Genomic DNA, 13,149 nt, shown 5'->3' with positions numbered 1-13,149 from the left:
TCTTCTGGGAAGTGAGAGTCTTGTCCTGTCCACAGCTCAAAACTCAATCTTGTCTTAGATTGAGATTTAGCCACGTTGTTGTCTGGGGTTTTGGGGGGGGGGGGGGGGGGCTGTTGTTTGTTTTTGGTGGTGGTGGTGCTTTTTTCTCCTGTGTCAGGGCAGCATTTACCCCTGGGTGAGCAATGGCAGAAGCCACAACACTAGGGAAATCTGAAATACGAGGCTGAAGCCTGGGCCAAGGGATGGGGGACGAGTCTGGTAGAGCTGGGATAGAGAGGCTGTGGGGGCTAATGCTGCAGCCGGCACCCCCATAGGAAAGAAAGCAGGACTGCGAGCAGGGGAGTGACGCAGGGAGCGGGTGAAGGAGGAGACGTGTGGACTGGAAGGGTGAGTTGGTTTGGGTTTGGGAGCTGGTGGGGTGTAAATGGTGAGTGGGAGCCCCTTGGGAGGAGGGTGCGTGGGTGGAACAGAGGGGGGCTGTGGGCACTCCTGGGCAGAGCTCCTGGGAGGAGGCGGTGGTGGGAGTCTGGAGCTGCCTAACCATGAGGGGATGGGAGCTGGGACAGGGTGAGAGTCAGGACTGGAGTAGGACAGCAGGAAGGAGCTGGGTTGAGCAGCACAGGCTGAAGGCTTTGTACCTGCTGGGGATACTCAGTGGTTCTCAGCTTTTTAAAAAGGAATGATTTTAAAAGGACCAGTTTGAGCGTGGTAGGAAAAACACACATTAAATTTCCTTTTTAGGATGTAATGGCTTTGGGTGTGGACAAGTTTTTCTCCCTGTGCCCTTCCCCCTCTTCCAAACTGAACGTAGTGTTCCCATCAGGAGCTTGTGTGCCTGTCTGGCGTTGAGTTCTGTGAGCTCAGTTTTTTCTGAAAGAGAAGTGGGAATGCTTGTCGAGCTGTCTTGGCCTCCAGGACTTTCTAGTCTCCAGTGGGCATGAAAATTCTCTGGGGGTATTGAGTTCAACTTTGCTCCCATCCCTGCTCCTCCCAGCTTGTCATCAGGTGGCTGAACGCATTCACTTTCAGAAGCAATGATAACACAGCTGGGTTGTATTGAGAATTGTGACCAAAACTTCACTTCTCTTTGCTGTTCTTTGCATAATGGCTTCTCACAGAAACAGCTCTGTCGGGAACAGGGCTGATGTCCATGGGTCTGTGAACTTCCAGTTGTGGGCAGTAGATGGGACAAGTTGGTTTCAAGCAAAACACTTGGAACTAAAAGGAGAAATGGGGTTAGAGTCTTGTTGTCAGTGATGTAGAAAGAATAAAGGACATCCGTTGGGGTAAAACACTCTGCTTACAACAGTAGGAAATATGGGTCTTCAAGCAGTGGCAGCCCTTGCTTTCCGGGGCAAGCAAGCTGGCTGCCAGGCTTGCCCACCAGCGTGACTTCCAGCCAGCTCTGGTTCCAAACAGGCTCGAGGTGGTGCCAGGCCCCGTTTATTCTGGAATTAAGTGGCTGCCTTCGCTTGGTCATGGTGAGGTTACAGTGTGCCTTGGTCAGGCTTTCCTCACCCTGTGTTTGCGGTGCCCAGGGCAATATCCTTGGAGCTGCGCGGGACTTGCTGCGGCAGTTTTGATCAGCTCCTCTCTCGAACAATCTGTGAAATACCAGATTATGGATAAAAAACCATCAGTTATCTGCTGTGGATGATAGCGTAAAGACCATTTTTTATTTTTAGGCTGTGAGAAGGGGGAAGAAAACAGCATGATGACATGTTGGAAAACGCTGAAGACTCTACAACAGCCTCATATTCGTTCCCTCAAGTAATGCTTTTATTTTGCAGTGTTGGTGGTGACGCGTCTGTTTTTCTGCTGCTCAATGTCTTATTTACTGGGATGGGATGAGCCTTGCTCCTGGCATCTCTCCTAGGACTACGGTAATGTCTTTAAGGAAGAGAATCACCTGTGCTGTGGCTGTGTGATTGATGGTGCTTGCTCGCCATACCGAGAGAAAGCCAGAGCAGGCAGACAGCGATATGGTTCCTAGCGTACCCTGCATCCAGGATAAACACGAACATATGGTGCCAGCGAAGTTTGTTGCGGGCCTGAGCTGAAGATAAACACTACAAGCTGTTATTTCAGAAGGGTAGCACAGGATGAAGATTGTTGTAAAGAAAAACAAATAGTGCCACAGAAACAGAAAATCAGATTTGTGCTGACGTTTGTCAGGGCTCCTCCGCTCCTCTGGAGATGGTGGGAGATGGGTCCCTGCGGCCACTGCCACGGGGCGAGTGCTGCCACAGCCGTCACTCGGCTGAGGTGCGATGCAGCGCGCTGAGCGCCGCGATGTTCTCGTGCGAACCGGCCTCTTGCTGCTCGCCAGCTGGCAATGACGGCAGAGGCTGGTTTAGGTGCCGGTTTGATAAAGGTGTTGGGGAGGGAGAGGCAGCCGCTGCTGGGGTACACTGGCTTCTCAGGGCTGGCTAGTGAGCGCGGGGAAGCTTTCCTCTTCCTGGTGGCCATCCTCATCCCCTCGTGGTTTTACTTTTTGGATGTCTATTAAATTTAAGTAAAAGAAACAGCCTCCCCCTGCCCAATTCCCAAAGGGACAGCATGGATTTGTAGATAAAATTACTTTTTTTTTTATTTTTAAAATAAAAATACCCTGGCACCTGTAGGTAGAGCAGGGTTCAATCTTGCAGAGGTGTAAGTGACCCAGGAAGGTGCACAGAAAGCATTTTGGGGACCCTGTGGTAGGATAAGGATGGTTTAAGTCAATAGTTGAAGAGATCAAGTCTCCGTACTCTAAAATGGGGTGACTTTTTTATTTATAGTTTTTAACAGAAACAAAATCATCATATAAAGTGCACTTAAGGAAGAGTTTCCTGTAGAAATGGTGCTCAGCCTGAGGTTAAGATGTCTTGGTTATTGTGTTACTGCTAATGTGGGCTCTTAAACTTGGCATGAAGCGAGCGAAAACTATTCCTTGTGAAACAGGTGAAGAAAAACAAGGAAGCCAAAATAATTTATGGTCAACATCTGGTGTTTCACTGAGGTGATGTAGCTTTGGTTTCCCCCTCATCTTCCAAGCATCGGTAAAGCCTGAGAATGCACTCGTTATTAAAATGTGTTTCTATTTGATGTGGTAAAATGTGAAGGTATGGTTAAAAACCTGCGGTACTTAAAAAACATCAAACTTTTGCACCAGAAGAAATTGGGCAGCTGTTTGTGTGCTGGAAAAAGGAAGACATGGGGAGGAAAAATCCAGTTACTGCTGTCCATGGGCTGCCTGTGGGCTGTTGGGTGGTGTGTGTCAGGACTTTGCATCATGGTGATGCACAGGCTGGTTGCCCTCACCCCATCGGCTCTGGCAAGACATGCCATTGCCAGCGTGGGGTGGGCGGTTGGCACCGGTGAGGGGGGGCCGTGTTTTGGTATGCCAGCACAGCTCCATGAACAGCAGCTGCTGATATTACTTAAGCTTCGGTACCTAGTAAACATAGCTGTGTGTAAGTACATACCTCGGGAGGGAGCACATGCCCGTGTGTGTGGTGGGCACTGTCTGAGGTGGTGCCTGGTGGCTGTGGGAGCTGAGGACGTGCACCTGGAGACGTGAACCTCCGTCCCCCCGGCCAGGCAAAGGGCGGCTTCCACAGGTGCTTCTCTTTGGGGTGGCCGGTCTTCTCTACCGCGCAAGGTAGATGCTGTCACCTCCCTCTGACCAAGGACCGCGCGGTTCATCTGTGGGTGTTGGGGATCTGTGCTGTCAGGGGCCTCCCAGGACCAGCTTCCTCCTGCAGCCCAGGAGCCCACTCACCAGCATGGGACCTGCGCCGGAGCTCCGCAGGGTGCCGGGGCTGAATGGGCTAGCCTTGGCCAGCAGGCACAGTTGCCATGGGAGGGGGTCTGTCTTCCCAGGGTCTTCTTATAAAAGCTGGAAACCTCTTTTTCAGGTCTCAAGTGCGTGTGCCAGCTGTGCGAGCACACCAACTTCACCTGCCAGACGGAGGGTGCCTGCTGGGCTTCGGTGATGCTGACCAACGGGCGGGAAGAGGTCATCAAGTCCTGCGTCTCCCTCCCGGAGCTGAACGCACAGGTCTTCTGCCACAGTTCCAAGAACATCACGAAGACCGAGTGCTGCTACACCGACTTCTGCAACAACATCACCCTCCGCCTGCCTGTTGGTAAGTGCCGCCCAAGTGCAAAACCCTGTTCAAACGCTTGTGTGACAGCTTGAGGGTGCAGAAATACCGTGCAGAGGACGCAGCCGTCTGTGAGAGCCAGCTAATGGGGATTTTAAAGACGGCCTGTAAAACAGTAGCTGTCTTTTTCCTCAGCTTGCTTCAGACAGGAAAATCTAAACTGCAGCTCTGTTTGGGGAAGAGTGAATTTCTGGCGTCTCCTAAAGATGTTCCAAATGCTGTCTTTGATACCCCACAAGGCATTAACCATGAAGATGAAAGGAAATGTTTGAAGGAAACCGACTTGTAACCTCACAAATTTTATGGGTTTGAATATCTTAAGGGAGCTTGTGGTTTGAATTGGCATTACTTTAGATGATATCTGATGTACTGGGGGCTTGCTGTGGGGCATGGGTCAGCAATGTGTAGCAGCTGTGAACGGGCAGTTGTGGGGTGCTGAGAGCTGTTACCTACTGCATCACAAGGAAATAATCACCTAAAGAAGAGAAAAGCCTTGCAGTGGCTGGAGTTTTACTGTCTCAAACATCTCTGCACACAGTTTTGAAGGACCTGCTTTGGTTGGCTCAGGTGAGAATTCAGAGAGGTTTGGGAAGGCGGGCAGGCAGTTGTAGGTGTTGACTGTGAATTGTGTATGGGAAATGCACCCCCGTGTCTTCGGGCAGACAAGCGTCTGGGTTGGTGGTGAGGTCTGACCCATGATGGGGCAGTCCCCCAGCATGTGAGGAGCTGCTCTCCTCATTGTCCTCGGTCAGTCTGTGTCACTGAGTGCCATGTCTTTGTGGTCTGGAGTGACAAGTGCTTACTGCAGCTTCTGTCGGCACACCTGTGTGTTGGAAGCAAGGGGTCTGCAGTGGCTCCACGGTGGGCAGGAGCACAGGTGGGTCCTCTCTGTTCCTACGTGCTGTATGACCTGTGTCATCATCCGCTGGGGGTGAGAGGACACAAAGTCATTGCTGGGCGATGTCTTTGGCTGATGCTGTTGCAGCAATCTTGTTACTCTCTCTTGATCATCAGGGTCCTGCAGTTCATTTTAGCAGCTTGTAAGGCAGCTTTTGGTGTCAGGTCGGTATCATTGATTCTTACCCAGCAGGGATGAGAAAGTGTAAGATTCCTGGTCCCAATTAGAGGGTGGAAAAAGATTTGCAGTTCCAGGAGCTCTGTGTATTACACAGCTGGTGCAGTTCTTGAGTCGTGCTAGACTCAAAATTGTGTAATGAAGTTGATTCAGTGTGCTTTTTTTAAAAAAAATAAATATTTATACTATTTTCAGATTTACTTATTTGACTTCTCTTTCCAAGATTTGTGTTTAATCCAGGCTTTTTTTTGAGAAAGCTGTAAAATACACTACTTTATCAGATTATAACTTTTTATAGACTTACACTGAGAGATGTTACAGGTAAGAAAGATGCACATTAATCCATGATTTACAATTATAACTTGCATTTAAGCTGCTGTCGTATAGTACTTCACAGAATTTAAAAGGCTGTTACTGGAAGCACTTGTTATATCGTGTAAGATGCAGGAGGGCAGACAGTGTGGTGCTTGCTGTGGTAGCCGTGGGGACCGTCATCTCCTGGGGCAGACAGGCAGATGCTGGATGCTGCTGGAGGAAGGTCTTTTGCCACTCGCTGCTCCGGAGGAGCCAGCCTGGGCAGAAGCCTGGCAGCTGGGAGGGCTGACCCCCGTATGCAATCTTGCCTGTCGTGTGGGGCAGGAGTAAGGATTGTTTAAGTGTTTTTCTTTCAGTTGACAACAGAAGGGAGATACTAATAGTGGTCATGCTCTAGAAATGTAGAAATAAAATACCACGGGTTTTTGGTTGGTTGGATTTTTTTAAATAATTTTTGTTTTTTTTTTCAAGTTGGGATGCTAGACTCTTTGGAGAGTACTGCTGTTTATGGAGGAGTGGTGGAGGCATGTCAGTCGTCCCAGTGCTTGAACTGGTAGTTGCAAACCCTCTGTTTTCATATTTCAGTACCAGAGAAAATTACTTAATTTTTAGCCTGAGCCCTTTGCTCTAAACATTTGGGAGAATTCACATTAGTCAAAAATTTAGCAGTGCTAATTTTATTTGTTTGTTGGTCTTCCCTGACAGCCCTTCTTCACATAATTTGCAGTGTAGGACAGCTTCATTTGGGCTCCAGTAAAAGGGAACTTTTGAAGGGGCATTGCCAAGTGTGTAGGCGAGGAGCTGGGCTGCGCGAGCCGGGGCTGTCCCACGCCGCCTCTGCAGCACCTGTGCCCTTTGCCTTGAGAGGTTTCGGGCTGGAGGTCTACCTGCCGTGCCAGCGATGGGCTCTGCCATGGGGAAAACCAGTTTGAATGCCATTGCCTGGGCTGCCTGTGTGCATTCCTGGGCTTAGGAAATGGCTGTTTCCAAAGTGAGGTTTTAGGCAGCCCCTTGCTCAGCTTGCATTTTTTTCTTCTTTCACTTCTGTTCGTATATGGCACTTGGCAATCCAAATCTGGATCTTGGGTTTGTCTCTGACTGAGGGCAAGAAATTTAAAGTGAAGGCACCATAGCGAGTAACCAGCATGGGACCTCTCAGCTGGCCTGACAGAACATGGAGGCACTTCTAGGTTTAGAAATTAGTCTGCTACTGATGCTGTAAAGGCTTTTGTTCCCACCCCTGGGTATGGGCTAAGCTGGGGTTCACACCGCTGGGACGTGCTGTGCTGGGACTGTGCTGGTGCAAGGCTGCAGGTGGGATTGCTTGGCCCTGGGGTCCATGTGTATTGTCACCTCTTCCTCCTGCAAGTCACTGCGTACCATTGTATGGCTTGTCTCATGTTGGTTGCCTGTCCCTTGTCAGCCATGGTGGGTAACTAAGTAAGATGCTGGGTAGTTAATGCCGACCTTAGCATGCAGGCGCTCTGGTCTTTAAAATGTACCTACTTTGTCAAGGTACTTATTTAAGGCAGCCCACCTCCCGCCAGCCCCTCTCAACTGAGTACTAGTGCATGCCGTTTGACACTTGGTACAGGCATCTTGATATGGAAGTTCCATCCATCTGTCCATCCACCTATCTATCCATCCCCATTGTGCAGAGTCTAGTCAAAAAGCAGAGAGCGTGCAGATATGAAAAGCTTGTCTTTAGGCAGGAGTGAATCTCATGGAGAAGAAGCCTTGAGAAGGTCCACCATGGTGCACATCCCTGACAGGTGAGGCAGGAATGTTGGCAGGCTCTTCCCTCCTGGTTACTGCAGCCGCATCCAGCCGGGGACACAAGCATCTCCTTTGGCTCTTCTTCGTGCCAACCTGCTTCAGCTCCCCTGTGTGTTAATTACCAAGGGCTTGTTGTAAATGCATCAAGAATGGCTGGAAAATAAACAAATGGCTTACAGCATGAGGATTTCTGAGGGCAGAAAGCAATTTGTGTGTTGTGATTGCCTGTGCATGAATTTCTGTGGTAAAACTGTAGATGGCATTGCATCATTGCATGCCTCGGTCAGCGGCGGAGCTCGTGTTGCTGTGCCTTGTGCGAGAGGAGTTGCTCTTGTCTTGAGTTGTTATTTTTACAATGTCTGAAAATACACATATTTAAGGACCGAGTCAACCTGGACATCTGCTTTTTATGTAGATGCGGTGCTGAGGGACATGGGTTGGTGGTGGGCTTGGCAGTGCTGGGTCAACAGTTGGACTCGAAGGTCTTAAAGGTCTTTTCCAACCTAAATGAGTCTGTGGTTCTTGTTGGCAGGAATTTCATGGTAGTGTTCTGCGTTAACAGGTGTTAAGTTTCAAAGTGCAGCATGAGTTTGCACTAATTGGGGTTTTTCTGTGTTACCTTGATGAATTATTTTCCAGGTTTCTACCATTTTATCTGGGATACTTTCAGCCCCGGCAGGTGACTTGAGGTGACCTTTTGCTGTCAGTGGGGTGTCACAACAGGGCTGCAGAAGGCGACCCGCATGCAGCATCCTCGATGGACCTTTCTGTGCTCTCGCTGTGTGAGAAATGGCCTCGGTGCACCTCAGCGTGTAACGGGCTATTCTGAGGTGTTGCTAATAAGATCCAGAAGACTTCTTCCAGTTGTAGACTTGCATCTCACAGGATTTTCAGGCTGTGTTTCAGAGATGGAAGATGGCACTTGTGATCTCTGCCCCCACCCCACGCATGAGCGGAATTTACCCCCCTCACAAGCCTGTTCGCGATGACAGACCTTTACCTACAGCCCTGCAGAAGACTGCCGGTGCTTCTTAGAAGCCGATGCTTGCATTTGGTTATGGTAGAGGGTGGTGTTTGGCCCCACAAAGGGTAAGCACAGGCTGGGGAACTTGTTTCCCATGCCTCCTCCAAAGCAGCAAAGTTGATGTTGGCTTCAGTTACCTCCTTAGGTGGAGGCGGTGACTCCGCAGCTGTTGAACCGGAGCCTGAAGGCTCAGGCGCTTTTTGTCTGTGACCAGACACAGTTAACAGGGCTTTCTTGAGTTCTGGTGTCCTTGTCTGCATGTTTGTAGATGTGTGGGGAGAAGTTTGCGCTGCTACTCATTCTAACCTCTCCATCTCGACACACCCCGTGATGCTGTGTATTAAGTCTCCACCTTTACAGATGCTGAAAATTGAGGCTGGATGGGTGCAGGTGGCTTTGAAATTTGTCACAAGATTCTGGGCTTTCTGACCAGGCTGCTGTCAGAGGCTGGCTGAAGAAAATGTCAGCCTCTCAGAGAAAGAAACATGGGGATGTGTTCGGTGTGTGCAGCCACATGTCTGTGAGTTGGTGGGAAACTGCAGCGCAGCAAAGAATTCTCTGGTTTTAGGTTTTTTCCTTCAAAAGTAGCTCCGTCATTCCAGCAAAAGGCAACGCGCAGCAAGCATGGTCTCCTCTCTGCTCTGTCTTGGGTGACCTGGCACAGCAGCATCTCTAGAACTTAAGATAAAAAGCATATGACTTCTGTTCTGTATTTGCATAATGGAAAATGAGTCAGAGGAGGAAAGAGGCTTTATGCAACAAGATTAAGTTAATAGTGGGATTAACAAACTGTATAATAAGTAACTTCCCAGCTCTCTTCTTCATTCCTATAGCCCGAACTGTACAAAGGCACAAATGGCCCTCATATCACCTACAGTGGCACATGCTAGGATCAAAGAAAGCGAAATATAATAGAATTCCGAAGATAAAAATCCCCCGAGTGTATTCGTGTTGCCCAGAGAGACGAATCATACCAATGAGACTGTTGGACAAGATTCTCTTATTTTGTTAGTTTTCTTTTAATATTGTCTGTAGGTTTTGCATGAGCATGTAATTACTCTTCATTCCCTGGTTTCAAAATGCCTAAAGACATCAAAGCCCTTTTAGGAGAATGGTATGGAGGGATACGATAGCATTAAAGAAGTCAGACGCCACTGTGCAAAAAGTACTATAAGGTGCATATTAATGCAGAAAATGAGAAGAATCAGCCTTCAACCAATAACTTTCTGAATAAAACCCAGTGTTTGGATATAAATTGTATATTTATCGTTCCAGCTGTTTTCGGACCTTGAGAGCTGCCTCGGGCACTGGAGGGCTGGTGGGGGGGGTGCGGGCTGTGCCAGGGGGGGCGCAGGGCAAAGCTTCAGCTTTCCCTCACCTTTATTTTTGGCATTCCTTGTCTGTTACTGAACAGGATGAAAAGGTCTCTTGTTTTCTTGACACGGTCTCGATCCAGGAGAAGAGTCAGAAGGAAGGTCTGTTCAATGAGTGAAAAACCACAATACTTCTCACTAACTTTCCTGAAATGTTATTGATGGATAGAATGATATTAATGGATAAAACCAGGGAGGACGGGGAATGGAACAAAGGAGGAAGAGGAGGGGAAATATTTTTATATATTTGTTTCTCTCTTCTGTGTGGCTGCTTTGTTGCCTCTTGACTGATGGTTTCTGAAAGCCACTGCTAGGGTTCAGTGGCCAATGTTAACGGTTTGTGTTACTGCTTTGTTGCAGAGTAGTACCAGTAACTTGATTTAGCTGAATGTTTTCTGTCTGTTTTTTTTAATGAAGAAAATGAGTGTCTGCTGTGGCCCAGGCAGCCTTGGGTGGAGGCCAGGACTCAAAAACAGAAGAAAAAAAAAAAAGTGGAGAGGAAGAGCTGCTTGTGACCAAGCTCCACCGGGATCTAGTGCCTTCCAGCCTGCTAGGGGTGGGCTGAGCCTGGTCAGGGGGCTGTGGAGAAGATGTGATCACTGGGACATGCGTGGGCCAGTGTGAGAAGTGCTGCGGCCCAGGAACAGCTGGCCTGAACCCATCAGCCTCTAAAGGAGGGATGCTCCCTCTCTGGCTGCTGGCAGGTTAGCTGGCCGTGCCCCGGGACATGGGCTGTCAGCTGGGGCTGCTGTGGCACAGAGCAGCTCGGACACTGGAATGGCTGCGTGAGATGCACCAAACCTGTTCTGTTCCCCCTTCGTGCCGGTGCTGCTCAGTGCTGCAGCTCGGGGGATAATCCCCCAGCTGGGCTGGTATCCTGAGGTTCACCTCAACAACCCCCGCCCCAGGCAGAGCACCAGCCTGTCATAGCTGCTCAGTGGATGTCTTGTTTTGCAAGTATTTCACATACTTTGGTCCATCTTGGCCGTCCCAGATTTTGTGTTCTCTGGAGTGGCTGGTAGGAATACAGCTGTGCAAAGGGAAGGCAGGGGAGGGGGGAGCAGCAGTTCAGATAATGCATCCCTTTATCTCACAGCTGTATGCCTGGCACGTTTGCTTGAACTTCTGGATCCTTAAGCAGACCTTTCCCAGCTGATTTCCTAATGTCCTGAAAGGGGTGATGGGGTCTGTAGTCATGGTGGAAGCTGGAGAAACTTTTAGACTCTAGTCCAAATTGTGCGTTTTTGAAGTTGTCTATTCTGTATGTCTGACTAGAGCCCCCATTAGATGCAATAGATTTTCTTACTGTGTTGGAAAGAAGACATAATTTTTTGCCGCTGTGTAGCTTAGGAACTTAAACATGTATAGTTCAGGGCTTTTAGAAGTCTTATGGTGCCCATTATATGTCAAAAGCAAGGCAAACGTCATGCGTGAGAATGTTTTTTCCCTTGGAGGGGGAAAAAACACACCTTCCTTTTTTTTTTTTTCTGCCTAAAAGTACTGTTTTGTTTACACAACTTGGACCGTAACTATGCCATATTGTGAAATTGCTAAATATTGCCAGATGTGCTATTTTTGTTTCATACATGGCAACATGTCTTCAGCTTCTATTCTTGATTAGTAAGTCATTGAAGAGAACATTTGAAATCAGATTGCAAAATGTTGGGATTAATGGTGTTGATTTGACGGTTTTAGGTACTCATGAGGGATTTTCTTATTTCCCAAAGGGTTTAACATTGCACAACTGCCGTAAACATTACCACACTCATCTGGTGATGTCACCTTTAATTGCTGTTTGTGCCTTGCGTGTCATGTGTTTTGCACTTGCACTGCTTGTCACTCCTGCCACGTGCGGTTCGTGCTGCAGGAAGCACCGCGGGTCCCTGGGGGGTCAGGGATGGGCACGGCTGCCGTCCTGGCTGCAGGATGCCATGCTGCAAGGGCTGGGGACAGAAGGTGGCCTGCCACCAGCCGTACAGCGGACAGCAGCCTCCCGCACGTGCTCCCTGAAGAACCAGAAAGGGTCTGAGTAGCTACCACCAGCCTCGATAGCACTTTGTGGTACAACCAGGAGCCTACAGGATGACAGAGGAGTTTTCTGGATGACTCCTTCCAAGAAACTTCTCTAGACAGTCAGGACCTCATCATTTGTCAGGAACTCGGTGGAGACTCCGTGCAAACTGGCCCACATGCCTCCACTTCCAGTCCCGCGGCTAACTTGCCTTCTGCACTTGAGCTCTCTCAACTCAGCAGCATCTCAGAGGAGACCTGTAAGAATCACTGAGCTTGGTTTTACTTTGAACAGCTGTCACTGCATAAGTCATAGAGCTGGCATCTGTCTGTATTCCTGATGCTGGGTGTCACCGTCCTGAGTGGGTGTGAGAGTGTCTTTGAATTTTGCTTCTGCTTTGCTCTCAGTCTCGCTCTCCATCCCCCAGAACAGTGGGGGGGGTGAGCTCACGAGCCTGTTATGCTTGCTGTGTCCCTGCTAGACCGGCTGCTTTCTCCAGCCTGCCCCGCTGCTCGCCTGGCTCCCAGAATGTCCTGTGGGGGGGAAATTGCTCTACAAATTAAATTCTATTGCAGTTCTCTCACAAAGCCTGCTCTGCAGTGTTCTGACGATACAAGCTGTGCTCATACACGTTTTCAGTAAAACTGTATCAGATCGCTTTTCTCTTAATTTAACTGCAATTTTTGCAGACTTTTTTTCCTGATAAGATTGGTTTTGTTGCTTTTTTGAAAGATCATCTACGCATTTTTTGTGAGCCCCTTAAAATTCTGCTATAAAACCTGTTTCAGTGATTTACAGTGTATAGAGTGCTGCAAGTTACAAATTACCACGTCCCAAAAGCCTAACCCACACTGTTGTCTCAATTTTGTTGGCAAAACTAGGAACTGAACCTGGGTTTGTAGAATGTATGACAAGGTAGTGCAGACATAGCCAGTGTAGTAAATGCGGCTTTAATATTAAAAACCCTTCAAAAATGGGTACTTACTTCTGAGTTCATTGTGAGTCAGGAGCATGTCCTGCAAGGGAAAGAGCACTTGTGGAAATGCACATTCCTGCACTTGCCATGCTCCACACCTCAATTCTTCATGCTCGCTGTCATCACTGGGTCACGCTCTCAGCTGTCAGTCTGAAATCACGGCCTGTGCTATCTCTCCGAGCACAGGGTGAGGCGTTACTGCAGCGGTGGGATGGGCAGCTTGTTCAGGAGCTTTAGCGAAGAAAAGCTGAGCAAAGCAATTTATTGTGCCCCAAGCAAACCTGACTTTTCCCTTCTTTGAAGTACTGCTGGAGCCGCTTTGCAGTTTCAGGCGATCCTGGAAGGGTTTATGTATATTTATAATTTTAAGATAAAAAGAAAGCCAGCAGTAACTATTACTCTTCTTTTGCCTACACAGGTTTGCCACCTGTAACATCCAGACTGCAAGGGA

At 48.7% G+C, this 13,149-nt stretch overlaps 1 protein-coding gene across 2 annotated transcripts in view; it reads left to right on the top strand.

Moving 5' to 3' along the window:
* The window catches only part of ACVR1C (activin A receptor type 1C), a 37,382-nt gene that overhangs the window by 9,345 nt on the left and 14,888 nt on the right, over nt 1-13,149 (top strand). For both annotated transcript variants that reach the window (XM_055719430.1, XM_055719431.1), the window contains exon 2: nt 3,900-4,130. In XM_055719430.1, coding sequence (XP_055575405.1) covers nt 3,900-4,130 — 231 coding nt within the window. The remainder of the gene's footprint in view (nt 1-3,899; nt 4,131-13,149) is intronic.

This window comes from Falco cherrug, chromosome 8 (genome assembly GCF_023634085.1).
Source record: "Falco cherrug isolate bFalChe1 chromosome 8, bFalChe1.pri, whole genome shotgun sequence".
NCBI classification, from domain to species: domain Eukaryota; kingdom Metazoa; phylum Chordata; class Aves; order Falconiformes; family Falconidae; genus Falco; species Falco cherrug.
Note: the sequence above shows the minus strand (reverse complement) of the source record. Positions and strands in the feature narration are given on the sequence as shown.